The sequence below is a fragment of the Pseudorca crassidens genome, chromosome 4 (genome assembly GCF_039906515.1).
Source record: "Pseudorca crassidens isolate mPseCra1 chromosome 4, mPseCra1.hap1, whole genome shotgun sequence".
Classification (NCBI taxonomy): Eukaryota; Metazoa; Chordata; class Mammalia; order Artiodactyla; family Delphinidae; genus Pseudorca; species Pseudorca crassidens.
Window position 1 is genome coordinate 50968792 of NC_090299.1, and position 20540 is coordinate 50989331.

The 20540-nt window shown below is 35.7% G+C and overlaps 1 protein-coding gene across 1 annotated transcript in view; it reads right to left on the minus strand.

The window, feature by feature from the left end:
- Positions 1–7846: 7846 nt before the first annotated feature.
- DHX15 (DEAH-box helicase 15) overlaps positions 7847–20540 on the minus strand; it is a 51960-nt gene continuing 39266 nt past the window's right edge. Inside the window, exons 8-14 of the mRNA XM_067735649.1 lie at positions 20011–20160; positions 19496–19604; positions 18791–18982; positions 15780–15902; positions 11332–11522; positions 9625–9794; positions 7847–8413 (exon numbers count right to left, since the gene is read on the minus strand). Of these exons, the coding sequence (XP_067591750.1) occupies positions 8296–8413; positions 9625–9794; positions 11332–11522; positions 15780–15902; positions 18791–18982; positions 19496–19604; positions 20011–20160 (1053 nt within the window). The 3' untranslated portion in view covers positions 7847–8295. The remainder of the gene's footprint in view (positions 8414–9624; positions 9795–11331; positions 11523–15779; positions 15903–18790; positions 18983–19495; positions 19605–20010; positions 20161–20540) is intronic.

Consider the following 20540-nt stretch of genomic DNA (forward strand, 5'->3'; position numbering starts at 1 on the left):
GTTTCTTAGTGAGAACAGGACAATAACTGTCCAAGAGAGCTGTTCATGTGAAAGTCCTCTATACTAAAAGATATCCAATATTACCTTTCTCTATAGTAATTACACAAACTGTGGGAAATTTGGGCTTCAAAGACTTTTCTTAACCCGGATAAACAAAATACCTTGTACCAAAATTGACACGAGCGGATCTCGATCATCACATTACTTTGAGACATCTCTAAAGCAATCAGGACTTTCTGTACAAACTCCTGTTTCTCTGAGGTAATTAAGCGTCTCTAATAAAGGCAAGGAAAAAACAGAATCAGGCATTCAAAGTTTAAAAAACACCTTTAAGTCATCAGTCCAGCCTCTCTTAAATGTAAAAAAGGTAAACAATGAGAAAATAAAATGTAAACTATATTTTAAATTACAAAAAATTTCATTAATATAATCATGAGAAGTCATGATAGCACAAAGCAGCCAAATATAAAGCTTTTAAGAATTTCTAAGTAAATACTTTACAAAATAGTCTTCAGTACATGTTTTTGTACTAAGGAGAACTGAGGCTGTACAATAAAAAGCAAATATACTAAAGTAATACCATACGCTCACTATTGCAATTCAGAAATGAAATTCTAATCATTTTTTCTACAATTTACTGCACAAATTTATCTATCATTCCTTAAACATTAAAATGTTTCCCTTGTAAAGAAGAATGTTAGCACTGGTAAATTCTCCCTGCGAGTCAAATACTAGGTTCTTTGACAAGGTACTATAATATATAATAGAACTAGTGCCAAAGAGCTGAAGTATTCCCCAGCATCTGACCTTAACAATTCTACTTCTTTATGTGATCTAAAATAAACAACACTCACCTCTGTAAGCATTAAAATAAATTTCCACTAGCATGCCTCTGATTGTGCATCAGATTTGGCTAAGTCAAAATTTCTTTCAACTGCCAACAATTCTACATATGAATAACAAATTAAGCTGAAATTAAGACACCTCTCAGCAAAAACATGACATTTATTACCGAGTGTAGAATGTGTTCACCAATGCCATTAACCAAAAATCGCAAGAAAACAAGGCATAAGGAAAATTCACTGCTACTTGATGAGTTTACGGGTATAGTTGCCATCCAAATCTAAATACATGGAATGCATTAAACTTTAAGTATAAAGAACATCTGCTTTGCCTAAATTTTTTTTTTTTAATGGCAAGATCTTAAAAGACTTTACCACTTTTCTCCATGCCTACTATAACCATCCTCAACCTGGGGCAGCCTTCTCCCTGTTTTCAGTTCCCAGGCTACAACCACAGAAGAGGAACCTGAGCAGAGTGAATTTACTATCAGATTCCTAAGATCTAAACCCGCCCATGAGGAAGGCATCCCTTTGATGATCCTTTGCTTACTCACAATCAAACCACTTAACCAACTGTCACGCATTACTCCCTTCCCTCAAGCCTAAACTTGATTTCCAGTGCACACTAAGATCAATACATTCCCCCACCCCCATCAAAACAGAGGCATTTAGGGCTTCCCTGGTGGCGCAGTGGTTGAGAGTCTGCCTGCCGATGTAGGGGACCCAGATGTAGGGGACCCAGGTTCGTGCCCCAGTCCGGGAAGATCACGTGCCAAGGAGCGGCTGGGCCCGTGAGCCATGGCCGCTGAGCCTGCGCGTCCGGAGCACAGCGCAACGGGAGAGGCCACAACAGTCAGAGGCCCACGTACCGCCAAAACAAACAAACAAACAAACAAACAAAACAGAAGCACTTGAGTTAGGGTCCCTTAACCCTCCCTTCTATCTTCACCTTAGTCTTTCTAAGGAAGTTTTCTCATTTCCTAGGCTACCACCACCAAGCTTGGCCTCAACCCGTCTCTCTTAAAGACACAGGTCCAAGTTTTCCCTAAAAAGGTTCAGCTGGGTCCCCTTCTTTAAAAAAATATCCCTCCCATCTTGATCTCAATCCTAACCATGCAACTTCTTGTAAAAAGTAGCCTTGGCAAGCTTTTCCTAGTTCAAAACCCTCTCTCTCTCATTCAACAATGCCTAACAGAGGGCAGGTTGGCCATGCAAGGGACTCAGGCAAACTGAAGAAAATGTGCCTCCCCTCCAGGGGCCAGCCACAAACCCCACTGCGGATTACTGAGTGCCATGCTAAACATCAGGTAGGCCTGTCCTTGCCTGACCTATGAATATTTTGAAAAAACCTTATGTGATCATCTTTCCCTTTCTAAACAACGGCTCTACTTGGTTTGAAACACCCCACGGTCACATAAAACAGATGAGCTGGCTGAAATCTGGCTCTTTTGGCTACCCATTTGCAGCCTCTGCCTTAAACATAAACGAGCTAATCCAATGATTTTGTAGATTCACAATTCTCATCTACCCATAAAAGTGCACCATCTGAACTTTTATTTCTTGGTTTTTCACCTCTCCAATTCCCTTATTGTAGCTTCTATACTTGTAACCTCTGTCATTTCTCTCTCTACGTGGCAACTAGGATCACAATAAAATGATCTGAAGCCTAGATTCGCAGTTGGCACACCAAACCATTTCATTCACTTGTACCCTAAACCAGCTATCCTTAATGACTCCTTTGCTTTATGTCACTACTTACTCTTGCCCTTTCACTCTTATTCTTCTGTTTGGGTTCAATCTTCTTACCTGGATTATAATGTTCTAAGTGGCTTCAGTGTCCCTCACTACTTCCAATCTATCCTCTATAGTGAACTCAGATCCACTTTTTTTTTTTTTCGGTACGCGGGCCTCTCAACTGTTGTGGCCTCTCCCGTCGTGGAGCACAGGCTCCGGACGCGCAGGCTCAGCGGCCATGGCTCACGGGCCCAGCCGCGCCGCGGCATGTGGGATCCTCCCGGACCGGGGCACGAACCCGTGTCCCCTGCATCAGCAGGCGGACTCTCAAACACTGCACCACCAGGGAAGACCCTAGGATCCACTTTTAATCTAGCCTTTAAAGCCCTCCACAACTCGATCCCTACCTAAATTCACAGCCTCATCTGACCTCACTCTATAGCGTATACTCCAGCCAAAATGGAATACTTGCTGCCCCCTTAACACATCATCAAAACTGGCCCCGAATGCCAAGAGCACAAACCATTAAAGGGGGAAAAAAAAAAAAGATAAATGGGACTTCATCGGTATTTGAAAGTTCTGCTTTTTGAAAGACACCCTTAAGAAAATAAGTCAACAGGCTGGAAAAACATTTGCAAGACATGTATCTCATCAAGAACTTGGATCCAGAATACATGAAGAACTCAACAATAAAACTAATAATAAAAAGGGCTAAAGATGTGACCAGTCACTTCACCAAGAGATGTGAATGACAAATAGGCATGTGAAAAGATGTTCAACACCGCTAAAGATTGGTCGTGCAAATTTCGTCACAGTGAAATGCAAATGGAAACCAAAATGAGGGACTACACACCTACTTAAATGGCTGAAATTTTAAATAAAAATGGGGGACTCCCCTGGTGTTCCAGTGGTTAAGACTCCGAGCTTCCAGTGCAAGGGGCAAGGGTTTGATCCCTGGTTGGGGAACTAAGACCCCACGTGCCGCTCAGTGTGGCAAAAAAATAATAAAGGAGGGTGGTAATTACAAAACACTGGCAAGAATGAAGAGCAATGAAACATGCACTGACGGTGGGACAGCAAAATAGTACAGCACTTTGAAAACTGTTGGGCAACTTCTCATAAAACTAAACATGCGTTCCTAGGTATTTACACAAGAGAAATAAAAACCGATGTCCACGCAAACACCTGTATGCAAATAGCTTTACTCATAATAGCAAAGGCTGGAAATAACTCAACCTTCCAGCAACAGGTGAATGCATAAACAAATATGGTACATACATAATGGACTACTGAATATACCTATATATGCAACATGGATGACCCTTAAGAGCATTATGCCCAATGAAAGAAACCAGACACAAAAAAACTACAACCAGTCTGATTCCATTTATGACCTTCTGGAAAGGGCTAAACTAAAAGGACAGAAAGTCTGTGCACTTGCAAAGCTCTTGGGAGTCGAGCAAGGGGATTAGTGAACAGCGGGACAGGGGGAAACATTTTTGGGGTGATCAAAATGTTGTGTATCGTTTGTGGTGATGATTACACAACTGTATAGATTTGTCAAACTTCACCAAACTGTAGACCTAAATCAACATGGTAGTTTGCTGTATGTAAATTATACCTCAATTAAAGCAGAACAACTGTCTCTGGACCATGACTCTTGGCCTGATAATGCTGTTAATTGTCTAAGAAATACTTAGTGCCTATTGCAATCCTAATAATTGTTTGATGTGCAACTAAACCACAAAATTTCCTGATTACTTAACCCCAAATTTGCAAATGGCTGCCTAGAATCCAGCTTTAAGAGTTAAGAAAAAAAAAATCTAAAATTTATAATAGGGAGACTTAACATATAAATTCGAATTTCCAGCTTGGTTTAAAATACCATCAGGCAAAAAAAAAAAAAAAAAACCATCAGGCATTGTCACATGAGAGCCAGGGATGTGAGCTTACCCCAGCCCTTAACCACTTCCAATGGACTCACACTTAACCATTTGACTTACTTGGCTGCTTATTTATCTCACTTTACTCAATACTTGACTGACTAATCCTTAACCTATCCTTCCTCTCTGATACCTATAGTTCTTTACCACATTCATCATACCTTGCTTTATATTATGGATCTTTGAACACATTTTAAAAATCCCAACCAGACCATAATTCCAGACGGTCTCTGAATTATCAATCTATTTTTATAGACTCACACAATGCCTTCCAGAGTTGGTACTTAATAAAATGAACAGTGATCGGTATTACTAAGCGATGTATACAAAAATTGTATGAAGGAATACCAATAACAATAAAACTTCTATCAGGGAGAAATGTTAAAAACAAGTTATAAATGTAGTTTTCCCATGAGTTCTCAATCAGGTTCCATTTACTACAGTCTATTATTAATTATAAATGAAGACTCTACAAAAAATAGCATCTTTTCAAACAGAATAAAACAGGCCCACATATTAAAAGAATGCAAGAAACTTGCCAAATACAAGTAACTCCCAGGTTTGGGTTAAACTTAGTGTATGACTGATAACAGAGGCTGCTTTTGCTAGGCTAAGTTCAAGCACTTTAGAAATGAGCAATTAACAGTCCAAGCTAGAGAATTCACAGTAAGCCAAACAGGAAAGTTCCCAAAATCTAGCCGGTGTATATCAACAGAAGTACTTAAAAGTCACTACAGCAGTAAGTTCTCAATAAACACATTTGCCTTGATGATGGCAAGATAACTATCTGACCACTTGTACGATGGTTATCTTTTACCTACGGATAAAACATCCACCTATTTTATCCATAAGTATGGTACGAGGGCACCTCTAAAAATGCCTGGAGCCAGACCACAATCCCCTCCTCTACTTTCAGTAATATAGGGTAATGTAATCTTAAGTTGCATTAACAGAAGCAATGGCATGTCTGGTCCCCTGGGAAATACAAGTTCCACGGCACTTTGCCCAGCTTAGACCACAGTATTGACTACAATCCAGAGAACACCCAGCAGAGGTTAAGCAGGAACATTCATGATATCTATAGAAACCGTATCAAAGAGGAAGGCTGAGGAGGAAAACAGGCTGTACAGCCTAAATAAGAATAAAGGAAGATGACAGTTAACTCAAATAACTAAATGGCATCATGCAGAAGAACAGCCAGGCTTATTTAACTTTACTCTAGAAGAATTAAAAACAATTAGTTACAGTGAAAGAGTATGCCCAGCATTTCTAAGAGAACTATTAAGATGTCTTCTAAAGTAATGGTTTTGCTCTGAAGTATCTGAGCAAAGGAGATGGCCATTAAAATTATTTAGAAAAGAATCCCAACTATTTGCAGGTACCTTACAAACCTAAAATTCTAGAACTAAGTCATATACTATATTAAAAATTCAGCATAGAATCCTTTTATTTTTGCAATTCTAGCTAAATGGACTGATTACAGGGTATGTATTTTATCCTGCCCTATACCCCCAAGTTGTGTTCATTTCCTCGGCCTTTACAGACAAGCGTTCTACTTGCTGATTGTCTTCCTTCCTTATGCTACCTATTCTGCACTCTGTATCTAGGGGTTCTGTATCCATGGTTGGTTGAATCCAGGGACCTGTGTTTACAGAGGGCCAATTGTACTATGCCATTTTATATAAGGGACCTGAGCATGCACGGATTTTGGTAACCACAAGGGGTCCTAGAACCAGTTCCCCACAGATACTGAGAATGACTATATTCACAACAAAAAGCAGTTCTACTTATTTTAAACTGAGAGATAAGGAGACCTCTCCAGAAAACCTTCAAAAAAGATTTTCTGAATTACTATGGAGGGAATTTTAATATTTTGGTAGGCACGATAATAGGGAATAAAAACTTGGTTTGCTCTATTTCCAGGCAGCCACTCCCAATGCACACTCATCACTTGTAAGATACAAACAATACCAGCCATTCCCAGAAACTCTGCCAAATAACTACCTAACATTGTTCTACATATCACTCTATAACTTGTTTCTCTATAAGAAAACCGAATGGTCGAACTCTAGATTTTAAAAAGCACAAGGTTAAAAAACACATACAACACACTGAGACCTATTTAAAATTGGATAGATGGTCAGATTATAACGATATGCAACTGATTTACCAACTGTATACTGTGGTATAATTTTAACAGATAATATATTACTTTGGCAAGACCTACCATTTTAGTAAACAGTCTTATCAAGTGCCTAGACTTTCTTAACCTAAAAAAAAAAATGCTAGCATATAATATTGCCAATAGTTAACGTAGGACAAATTTTTAAACAATTTAAATGAAACCTAAAATATTACTTCAGCATGTAAATTACTCCATGGGACCAAAATTAAGCACTTAATAGAAGCATATAACTCTTTCAAACCACTAGGCATCATTTAACAATTAACAGCTACCTACACTGAGAAGTATCCCAGTAACCTGAAATACTCTTAACTTGCCCAATTAACTCCCTTACACCACATACTAGATATATGCCTCAAAGTATATTGAAATCCCAACTATGTATACCTATAAATTTAACATTTAAATATTTTTAAAGAGGGGAAAGGGAGAAGAGGCAAGTCCAGACATTAATGAGTACAGTATTTACTCTTCAAGTAAAAGGAACTGATTTACTAAGAACCCTTTGATGGGTCACACCCTAAAGACGGGTCGCATCTAAAGACCCTTTGATGGGTCATTTGTGGTTAAAAAAAGGGTTTTTAACTTGTCTGTGGCCTGTTACAGGGAATGGAAAGTTCACATTTTAACACACTACACTAATTACTTTGTACATTGCATAAAACACCCAACACTGAGAATTCAGTAAAACTGACCAAGATCTACAATATATCATTTCCTATTGTCTATTTAATACAAACATTTGTTTCAGTGACTAGAGTGCTTAGAATGGTATAAGTAAAACAAAAACATCTGCTAAAAATGTGGTAACAAAATAATAAATAATCAGTCTTATGGAACGAACTTTAAGATGAAGAGAAAACTATCCTTTAATTATTCTGTCTTTGGGGATCCAATTCTGAGTAAAAACTACATACTTTATCTCATTAGATCACATCCTGACCTAACAAAGTGCTAAGCTATGTTCTTTAAAACACTGCTGTAACGACTACTTTAAAGAGCAACCCTGTGGAAAGATGCTGAATATGTAATCATAGTACACTTACAATTCAAGGAGAGAAAAAAAAAGTCCCACACTGGGGAAGAGAAGAAGCCATACTTAAAGAGACTAGAACAAAAATATCAAAGTGCTGTGGCCAAAATTAGTATAAATAGACTTTATTGAAGTCAGTGCCTCTGTACTGAGACAGAAGATTGTGTCTACATAAGCACAAGTTGTAACATTTCACAACTTCTAAAAGGAATGTCAACAATTACAACGATCATGCATACCATGGTCGATAATCACATTTTAGAAGCATTTTCAACCATTTCTAAAGAAATGCTTATAACATTGTTATATATAGAACTACTTTCAATAAACTGCAAAACATTGATCGACTTTTCCAGTATGAGCTACAGTGTCAACACAAAAGGGAGGCATAAATGTTTAATTTATGAAATCAGAATGGAATATTTACTGTAAAGAAAAATTAAAAAGCTTTCAAATAAAGGCCATTATTGAACCAACGTGAAGAGCACAACTTGAACTTTTGAGTTCATTCATCTTTTAAAGCTGTCCTCTGAATAACTTCAGTTCTAAGCATTGAATTCAGTACTGTGAATATTCCTTGGATTGCAGTTTGGCAATGATGCGGTCCAACTGTCTCTTTGCTTCACACTGTGGGAAATTGCTCATGTCATAATATTGAGGGGCAATTTTCACCAACCTGTCCAGAAGGGGGGGAAAAATTACCAAATTAACAATTAAAGTACTGGAATTGCTAACGGGATAGGCATTACTCATTAATATACTGATAAAGAAAGGCAAACCTACAAATCCAAATCAATGTTAAAATTACAAATGCCTAATCCTTATAAACACCACTTTTGATATGTATGCTTCTAATAAGCTGTAAATTTTCTGATGGTGGACTTCCCATAAACTTAAAAAAAAGATAAATTCTTACAAAAAATCCTTTCTTTACATTAATACAAAGATATTAACATAAGGTCATTCATTTCTTCACTCTAGAACACTATTTTGACCAACCTCTCTAAGGTTAGAATACTGAAGGTTCTATACAAGAAACATCCTGGTATTCAAATGACTGGATCTTCTCATTTTCAAAGTTCTAATAACCATAAATATAACTCTATACCCCAAACAATACACTTGACTGAATCTTTTTTAACGTTTAGCCATACAGTTTTTTCTCAGCAAAGCATTTAAGATAAAATGATAATGTCCTACACAATTTCAGTGTCAAAAGTCATAAATCAGTGTAGGAAATATTGCAAGTGACATCAACTAAAATAAGCGCTTCAGTCCCACCATTCTTGGCTGACGTTTCCTATCTTAAGTTATAGAATAGATTCTGGCAAAAAAGGAAAAAAAAAAGGACACAAGAGGGAGTGAGGTAGTGAGCTAGTGAAGTGGGTGGGTAATTTTGCTTAAAATAAGTCAGTTCTGATTACATTTTGTGAATCAAATATGCAATGATACAAAAAGAGGTATAGTTTTTAATGCCTGCTTAGCTCCTAAAGCACCAACATATAAATAACAGTTGAGAGCTAATTATAGTGGGACAGATAAAATATAAAGACTGACTGACTTCTGGAACCAGAAGACTTGAGTTAATCACAACAGCAAGAGAAGGGCTCTAAAGACACTCTTGATATCAGTTAACTGTAGCTTTATATTTGGCTCCAAATCCTGCCCATGTCCGTACCAACGATCTCACTGTCCTCTTATCAAACCAAAGATGTTAAGAGGTAACCATACCATCAGGTCAAAGCCCCATAACTATACACTGGACTATATACCTTAGTGATGAAAACACCAAATTCCCCAGAGTGAAACGAAAAACAAGTCTCCTTTCAGATTCCATTCTGAGCAAATGGTAACGAAAACTTTTAGAACGAAAGGCGCTGAGCTTACCATTCGGGCTTGATATCTGTACACGTCCGGATGTAATTCTTTGTTGTAAGAACAAACTCATTATAAAGCACCCATTCAGGCTTGTGGTCAAGAACAGTAGAGGGATGCAACTGAACCACCTGGTTATCTTTCACAGTTAAGTAATGCCCTGTTCGTTCTAAATGTGCCACCTGAAACCAAAACCCAGTAAATTAATACGATACTTCTGATGTGCTAGTTACAAAACAAAAGTGGTGTAAAGCTACCTATATAATTAGGGACAAGCAAGCCTCACCTTTTGCTTTTTATCTGATGGCTATATTTATCTACCACTGCCTAATAAAAGCAGGCATCAGCCAACTACAGCAGGCCAAATCCAACTCACTGCCTATGTTTGTAAGGCCTGTCAGCTAAGAATACTTTATACATCTTTAAATGATTAGGGGAAAAAATTCGAAAGAGAAACATTTGGTGACACTGGAGTGGAAATCACGTGAAATTTACATTTCAGTGAAGTTTTACTGGAACACAGGCATTCCCATTTGTCCAAGGCTGCTTTTGTGCTACAAGGGCAGGCAGAGTTGAATAGTTTTAATAGGGACCTAATGGGCCCACAAAGCCTACTATATACTATTTGGCCTTCCTGCCTTAGACCATCTAGAGTAGGTTCTTAATGCCAGGTGACAATTTTGTGGTAGCTGAACAACTACTAAAAGATTAATTATCTACAATCAAACACATCAATTGGTGGCACTCATCTAATATTTAACAAATACCAAAGCAGATGAAGATAGCCCTTTCCAATTCTAGAACTCTAGTAACATAAAGAATATGTGTGAATAATAGAAATGAATAATACATAATAGAAAATAAACTCAATTTTATTCAATAAATATTTACTAAGCACCTACTAGGTGCCAGGTACTACACTGCATGCCCTATTTCTAATAAATTTTAATCTTAAGAGAATTAGAAATCCATAATGCTTGAATAACAGAGCAAGGCATGAAAATCCTAACTCTAGTAAGATCTTATAAGATGCCACAATAAACATTCTGTTGCTTTGATTTCAAATACCGACAATGCGCCAATCTACTTTCATTCTGACTCAGTGCATTTAAGTCCATTCTATTTATTGAGCTCATTTGGCCTTAAGGCAGGCCACATCTTGCTTAAAAGACAGAGCCAAAGGAGACAACGAAAAAAACAAGTGGGATATATAAGAGATAACTAAAACCAATCCCATCCCAAGTAAGGGACTGACTTGTTTTCATCAGAAAAACTTTGCATTTTTAAAAACATAATCTGTTGTAAGTCCCTTAAAATAAATACTCACTAGATTTACCTGACAAGTTTTACTTCAGCCTCCAATATAAAACACAAAGCTAAATGAAATGTTTTAAATTATTTTTCTTTATTACTTAAATCAAAAGACACGCCTGGCTTTCCCAGCACCAAGTGTCTTAAAGACTCCATTAATAAAAAAGTAATTCTATAATTGATGTCTATATAACTGGATCACTAACTATGCCATTTAGTGAATTAATTTAGACACGTAAAAACTTCTCAGTGTATCAGTTCATTCAAGAATTTGGACATAAAATTTAAGATCAATATTTATAGGCATTCTTTAACTGAATTTTTGTGTTTATGTGGATTCCAAGGGCTGCTATAGAAAACAAACATTATGTAAACATTTAATTATGCACTTCTGTATTATCCACATACCTGCATAAAATACCCAGTAACCAAAGCTTTTCTTATATTAATATAATAGTCCCTGCTTGTAAAGTCAGTACTTCGACGAGGCAAATTAAATCTGTCCATAATTCTCGATAGCTGCTGGCGTACATTGTCTGCTGACATCAGGGACCTGTAGTTAATGAAGTTGTCATAACACCACTGAACCGATTCATGATCTACAAAGTTGGAGGGAGGGAAAATAAGAGGGACATGAATCATCCAAACAGGTATATTATCTAATTAAAAAAGAAAATCACTATAAACAGTAAGCTAAGTAATCCAAAAGGGAATAACCCACATCATTTTTATAAATTAATCACAATGTTATCAACTTTCCTAAAAATCTGGAGTGAAGTTCAAAATTAGAAATAGCACTAAGGTTTCTGGCTATTGAATGACAAAACAATGGTTTCTGGATAAACTATTTTAATTGTTCTGAGTTATTTACCCATAAACATACACCTGGTTGTTTTCGATAGTCTGACAGGGGTGGGTTGAGAGAATTTGGAAAAATGCCATGTCTTTCTCATTTTCAAAGAAAAAACAAGCTTAGATTAAGACTATCAAATACAATTTAAAAGTTATAAAAATGAACTTCAAGTGACTATTGTGTGCTTTGCTTTACTCCTGAGCTAGAGCACCCCAAACTTAGTGTTTAGAAGTTTTACTGTGACCCATGTACCTCTTAGTGGTTTAAAATACAAGTGACATAGGTTACAAGGATGTCTGGAACACTCACTCTTATGTTTAATAAACAAAGCTTATATCAAAGCGCTTCAAGTAATTTCACTACATATATTTTATTATCAAAGGGATCTTTCTCCATTGATGAATCCTTCCAACTAACCTAGAGATGCTCATATAAGAGCTCAAACTGTAGCATCATGTAAAACATTACACAGTGCCATCTTTATGTCTCAAAGTCACAATGGAAAACTGCATTATTTACTTCAGAGGCCCTTCGATAAATAAATCTAAGAGGGTTATTTGTGAAATTGGGGGGGTCCTTAAAATATTACAACTATGATGATACTTTTCCAGCTATGTGATATACAGTAATCTTTGGCATAGTCCTTTCTCCTTGGTTCTAGGATTCTACGAATTATAATACACATATTCTTAATAGTTTGTCAGAGGAACAACAGGTATATTAATAAATGTTTATCCATTACAAAATGCAGCCACATTTCAGAAACAGGGTAGGTGGATAGATGGTGTAGTAAATGACCTTTAAATTGAAGACCTGACATGTTAAAATGTCCATTAATTAACCCATCTGGAATGAGAAATAAAAGGTATCCAACTGAACATACTGACATTTAAAGCAAAGCACTGAGTATCTTCAGAGATGAAACAAAGAAAGTATGTGCTTAATGAAAGGTAACGTCGAAACAGACAATAAAAAGGGGGACTTCTTAAAAGGGTTGTTCATTTGCAGACTCTGATCTGGAGTGTAGTGTTTCTGACATGCTAAACTTTTCACAGAATTCATACACTAAAGAGTAACAGAACAGGAATTTTAAGTTGTCAAGATAAACAAATAGTATCTGATGGTTTTACTATGTCTCTAAATTTTTGAGAAATAGTTTGATAAATGGGAGGAATAAAATCTAAACACGGGAACATTTTATTAAAATAATTCTAGCTATATATTTCTCACAGTGAAACTACTCTGAAGATCTAAAGCCAAACCATTAGCACAGACACACACAAACACACAGAGAAATTAAGGCACTGCAAAATAACTTAAATCTAGTTCTGTTTCCCAAGTGTTAAAACAAATAGTATAAAGACTAATTTATCTTTACTATGTAATCAATCATTGTTTTTAATGAAATAGATCGTCTTGACTAATATCTGAAATATTTGCTAATATCTGCTAGTTTGCAAATACACAATGTTTCAAATACAACACAGCATCACTTAAAAAATAGTTAAAACACCCCAAATTCAATAAATGGATCTGAAATGTCCAAATATTATGTGGAGATCAAAGTTTGATGTTATTTTTAGACTAGCTCTCCTTATTTGAAAAGGTGGCAGTGATTAAAGGCTAAATGTCCAGTCATTCTGTTTCCTTTGACCTTATTAAGAAAAGCGTATCGAGGAAAAGGTCTAAAACTAACCAACAGCTTACCATCCCTATGGCAGTGAAAAGCATTTAGTAGAAAAGGATCATCTATCTAGTGAGCAGATGTTCCCATTCTACTTCATGACACTCCCTCTGCTCAGAATGGGTAGGAGAAAGCTTTTATAGGTACCTACTGTTCAATATTTTCCTAGAAAGTTCCCAACTACCAAATATGTGTATAAAGCACAAGCATTCTTTAGCAATTTTATCATTTAAATCTTAAAACTCCTCTAAGATACTGTAATGTTACATTTATATGTAAAAATGAAAACACACAGTTCCACTATAAATCTTAAATTTCATTTTCAAACCAAACTATGAAATACAATGCTGTGCTAGTTATCATCAAAAGCTTAAATGACAAAATAATACAACCTAATTTTAAAAGAATTAAAATGTCCTGTGAGAGAAATAGGGTTAAAAAACCATGCTGCTCCTACAGAAATCTTTTCATTTCCACTTAAAACAGTACCTTAATAACGTCAAGGGATTCTGAGAACCAAGATGGATGTGAATCTGCTCCTTCTCAAGGCAGTTATCACAATCTGTTAACAAGTTACGTGTCTGGTGGTCACACAGTTATCAACTAGCATGCAATACAGTTCGCACCACAACAGGAATATAGTGTATTTCTTGAATTGATCTATCCCATCAGGAATAAAGGCTTTAACATTATGCATTACCAATACTTTGGACACAAGAAGGATAAAATAAATTTTCTGACGTAAACTATGTATTGGCCTTCATCTGTTTCTCAATTACTTTTCATTTACCTCCCTTATGTGCCCCAGATTTCTCAGATCCAGGAAGAGAAGGACTCTCTACCTTTTCCTTATCTGATATTCATCAATTCTATCAACTCATATCAGAGTTTGTGTGTAAGACACAGATGTGCAATTTGGCTGCTAAGGTCCTTGTTCCTCATACTGGCCCTCTAGCACTTCTGGACCCTGAATGAATAAATTCACCCCTATCCCCAAAGAGATGTGCCAAAGTCAACAGACTATTTTAAGAGTGTAAATAGGATTTTTTGAGAAATAAAAATGAGATTCAAATAAAACAAGGAGTGCAAAATTTGAATGTCTATATAATAAATTAGGAAACTAAATTCTTATCAGCAGAAACCACAAACTTTCAGAGTGATTGAAGACACCACATTCCTGGAAAAGGGTGATGTAGGGCTATCAGTCTCTGATAACGTATCACCCAACAGGTTAACCTACCGATATGTAGAAATCAAATACTTTCAGAATCTATTGCAATTATTTCCACATTTTTTTCCCCTTTACATTTTCCTCTCATTTAATTTTTATAAATAGTGCATTCCAACAAAAGCATCTAGCAATAACTGTATTATTACCACTATGTTTCCTTGTTTTCAAATAACTGGAAAATGTTTTTCATGTTGCTAAATATTCTCTGAAAACAATATAAAGCTAGAACAATATTTCATCACGTTGCTATAGCATAAATCACTGAACCACCTTTCTACTGGTGGGCATTTAGGTAGTTTCCATTTTCCCTTACTATGATAGATAACTGTGGGATAAAAAACTTGAAACATATCTCTGTCCACAGAATACTAAAAGAAAATCTCACAGATTATCTCTGGGTCAAAGGGTTTGAGTTTGTTAAGGTTCTTGGTAACATAAAATCTACTGCTTTTCATAAACATAACATAAATTTACATTCCCAGCTCTGGTGTTAAGACTGCTCCACTAAACCCACTCCCACACAACTAAAGACTATTTTTCTTTAACCTTTGCCAATTTTATAGGTGAGAAAATGGCACCTCTCAATAACAATGCATTTATTGAACTACAAGTAGAGGTGAATTTCCTCCTCATGTTTATGGACCACTTATAGCCTGAGAATGGTCATTCACATTTATAGCCTGTATTTCTATTTTGTTAGTTTACTCTTTTGTAAGAGCTATTTATTAGTAAAAATATTAGACAGTAATAATTCTATAATACAAAACCATTCACAAAAAATGCAAAATTAAAACAAAAGTATATCAAAATCTGTATGTTCATGGTAAATTTTATACAAGTATTTTATCTTTATTTCTCTGTATTTTCCAGGTTTCCAGTGCTTTTTCCCTGATTATAAAAGTAAACAACTCTGGAAAAGATGGGCAATTTCTATTTTAAATGATAGTCATGAGTTTTTTTCTAAAGGATCTCTGGGTTTCTAATGTAAAGTTGTCACGGATAATAAATGAAAGTGCGATGAAGAAACATCTTATATGCTGCAAGTGACATTTAGACAAAAGAGTGCCTTCAATCTAATTTACACTTACTTTGTTTAAAAGCGTGGTAGACATTCAGCAGTGTCAGATGATCTCCATCTATGTGGGCAAATCTCATCTTGGCCTCATCTGCGGCTTTCTTGGCCTCCGTGGGGCGAACAAAACACTGTGGGACTAAACAAGGTTGGTATGGGCCCAACACAAACGCCCATATCGATGAGTCACGCATTCACAGATAGAGGAACAAGGCCTAGCTAGGTCAGTTCACAGAGCATAGGGCAGGGCAGGATGGCCTCCAACTGCATCTTGGACTGTTTACTACCTTGATTTGGTACATCAACACCTAACCACATCTGTAAGACAAGAGGGTTTCAAAGCTACAGAGTACCTGATTATTTTTAACTAGATCTAAAAGTAGGCATCAAAACAGCTATTCTGAAGGCCATCAAGATACTAGGAAGCTCAACTCATTTCAAAAACCAGTGCCGATAGCTCTACCAATAGCCAGAATTACGGTGTTAATAGCCTTTTAGCTAAATATAATTTTTTAAAAGGCCATCCATTGAATCCACTGAATGGTTATGAAAGTGATGAAGCTATACTTGCCCACTGCAGGGCTAAAAACAACTTTCCAACCAGTGTACTGCCACATTTCTATTGTAATTCTTCCCTAGTGCTGTGGCTATTACCAACTGGTGGGTATCACTATTAGCACTGGTGAGCAGAAGCATATGTAAACATAAAAAATATCATGAAATCTTGGGTTTTGATGATAGCAGTAGTGGTGGAAGGTTAAACCGCCTCTGAATTAAGAAAATTCAAAAAGGCTGGGAATATTCGGCCTAGTTTTCCAGCATTTTAAGAAAGATTAGAAAATAAAGTCCCAAGTTCTTTTTTTAAACTGTATTTGAAGACTTCAATATAAAAGCAGAATCCAATATTTTAAAAGTTGACAATTAGTCTGAAACGGTCATTATTTCAAGGGTCATCAAAATATATAACTACAGTATTTGTTTAGAGCCTCAATATTAATTCACATAAAACTTTAAGTTGTTACATACAAAGCGTGCACTATATTTTTTGAAATACAACTTTCCTTAATTCACTTTAGCAATTCCATAGTCGTAATAGCAGTATGAAAATAAAAAGACTTAACAACTTGGGACTTTGTGAACACATTTTTAAAGCTCTTAAAACTTTGTCAATAAAAAAAAATTATAAATTATCAGTTCAGATAGAAGATAATGGGAATAATCGACAGTGAGATCAAATACAGTATCAATTACTCTTTGCCATACAGTTTCCCCTTTAAAATGATTCCAAAGAAGCCAAATAGAGACAATGACACATAATCACAGTAAATACTAAGTCTTGCTTAATGTAACTGAAGCAAGGTACTAAATAAAAGTACAGAAACCTCTCATAGCTGTGAAAGTTAATGTGAACTAGCTACCAGAGTTAAATATTGGGTATAAGAAGCACTCCATAAGGCCCCTGATTTGTACTATTTATATCAGGACCCAAAAACTTCAGAAACTATTTAAATGGAAAACAAAGCATTACAAGCTCAGCAAACTGTTTCAGTTCCGTGACTTCTTCCTCACACTTTAATAACGTTTTCCCCCACAAATGCCATGCTTAATAACCGCTGCACATAAGTGTTCACTCTCTTGATGTGCTAAAGATGACCAGTAAACCCTACGTTTTGTAGAACTAGTACAAATAAGAGATGTAGTTGGAAGATCTCAACTGCATCATAATGACCAATTTTTTTTAAGGGCTAATTTTCTGAACTCAGACAATGGTAACTGTATAGTATGCCTGATAAGAGAACCTAGAAAAATAAAAACTGGGCAGATAACAAATACACAATCTGTTAAAACTCTTGCCCCACACTTTCTCTAAAAACTAAAATGTTGGGTTAACTACAACTGGGAGAATCTAGCAAAAACAACATATAAGAAAAGGCAGACAACAACCTACCACCACCTCCGCAAGAGACTACAATTTCATTAAAATGATTCGATACTGCCCTGCCCATCTGCTCTGAGTCTGATCAATCATAACTCTGCAAAAAAAACATTTTAGCTAGTTCTTAAATTAAAAATTCACACCATTAAAAAATACATCTAAACTAAGCCAAAATTTTTATATTTAGAAATTTTAAAAATTTCCTCCTTTAACTACATGTAAGATTTTGAATTATTTGAGGCATTTAATTATAAATAATACCAATAAACCACTCTATGACTGGAAGTCAACTTTCCCCAGTACTGAAACTAGTATTATAGAGTACTTTGATAGTAAAAACTTAATACGTTTTCTATTTTACGCTGCAAGAACCAGTGTATGTTTTTAAATTAACAGTATTTCTTTTTTTTTGGAAAATCTAATTTCCAAGTTACTATTTATTTATGAATTAAGTGTTACTATTAAAAACAATAGTATTTGTTCAGCTTAATGTTCTAATTTTTAAAATAAGCCATTTTATCTATTAGACATATTTATTTTATCAAGTGTTTTCCTGTCATTGTAAAAGAATTACCATCAGGTTAGATTTTAAACCCAGAATTATATATTACTACTTCTATTTATTTGATACTAAGTTTGAAGTAAATGTTTGATTGCCACTGCAGTACGATTTATACATGTAAAAAAAGCTCACTCTTTAAATGACAGTTTGCTTTGTCTCAGGCTCACTTAATAGTGCCAGCTACTAGAACAAAGTTCTTCTGGTACTTTTAGCAATAAACTGCAAAACTAATGGACCTACCAAAGAACTCAGTTATGATGTCTTCAGACTTACTCTCTTATTGAGATTTTTATCTGCACTCAAGAGAGCCCATGTTTTTACTATACTGTGTGCACAATGACTTAATTTACTTTTGTAAATACTATGTCATTATGAAGCTACTTTACAAGATATTTAGGAAGCAAAATGAGTCCCTTAAAACCACCTATAAAATCCACTATCATACTAAATATTAGAAAACAAAACCAACAGTGAAGTCCACCCAAACTTTGAAGAGCTGGGCTTTTTTTAGTTCCTTTCCCTCTATTACCTGACAACATAGCAGTAATAGATAGGACCTCATTAGAACAGTTGTAGTCACAACTTGCAATAACCATTTTAGCGAGCTGTGGATCTAGAGGAAACTCAGCCATCATGGATCCCAATTCAGTCAGATCTCCATCATCATTTAAAGCAGCCAGATAATTCAAAAGTTCTAGGGCTCTCATCAGAGTTTCAGGAGCTAGGAGGAAAAGGCAATATAACAGACAAGCAAAAACGTGACAAAGTACAAATTATTATAAGCATTCTCATTTTTCATTCTACAGTGGACAAAACTCGAAACTCAAACTGTCATCAAATTCAATTACAGCGATCTAGCAAACTATGAATCATATAAAATTGCAAAACTTTCCTGTATAATAGTAAAACTGTCATCTTCCTAAGTACATTAAATAACTGTTAACTCAACAATGTGTTTATCAAACTATTTTTCTTCCAAAAAAAAATTGGGAAAATTTTCATTTTCATGCCCTGTCAATAACTCCCAGAATAATTTAGCTATTCTGAAGGGGAAAAAAAAAAAAAGAATTTGCTCTTTTGTCACTCTTTTAGTTTTAATGCTAACACACAAAATTTATCTTGACACAGTGTAAGAAACAGGTAAAATGTATTTAATATACATACTGAATAGGATGCAGAGAAAGAGTCAATTTTGGTTAAAAGGTTTGATAAAATATGCTTTGAGAATTCATACCTGGTGGATCCATAAAATCAAAATGCACCAAATCATCAATACCAAGTTTCTTCAATTGTAACACAACTGATCCTAAATTAGAACGCAAAATCTCAGGATAGGTGTTATCCTAGAAAAATACAAAAACATTTGTTCTGTTAAACATTCCTTAATCCTCTTGCTCCAAAAAGCAAAACGTATCTGTTCTCTGCCCCCTCAGCTATTAACTTTTGGCATTTCTTCTAAACTGCTGACTAAAGAGAGGAGAAAAACACTTATGGACTAAAAAGACTAAAAGGGAATCAGACACTTTCTATGAACTATCTTTATAGGGTTCGAAGCGTTACTGCTGCTGCCCACCTAGACTTAGAACTGTAACAAAGATTTGTATTGGTAGACTACACCATAAATCTCAGAAAAACTAAAGAGATTATAGTGCCAAAAGGCAAGATAAAGTAAATGAAGTAATTTTCTCCTGGTAACAAATTCAACTTAACCTTCCAAACACACTAGGAAGGACACAGTAAAACCCTTACCTGCATTTCTGTTTTGTAAGCTTTCTCTGTATAAAGTCTGAAGCACTTCCCAGGTCTGGTTCGTCCAGCTCGACCAGCCCTTTGCTGAGCTGAAGCTTTACTAATGGCTGTCACTAAAAGGGACTCGACTCTGATTCGAGGATTATATACCTATTGGAATGGAAATGACATTAAGAATGATTCTTCCTTCAGTTAAACACAAAACTGTGATCTAACAGAAGTATCCAAAGCCCACAGCTAACCCCAAAATAAACAAAGTAGTACTGATGACCACGATAAACCATGCTGGGACAGAAACAAAATTCATCGTCTTTACTCCTTAACTTTCTTTCAGGTATTCTGTCTCCAACATTTTGAGAGACCCAAACTAACGTGAAAAGTCTCTTATCTAACACACAGATAGCTTATATCATCTTTACTCTTCCTAATTTAAAATAATTTCAGCTTTACCTTACTCTTATATAGTGGATTGTGCTAAAGGTTTTTGCCTGAAAAGAACCTGTCAATTTCAACACCTTGGACATTAAGAA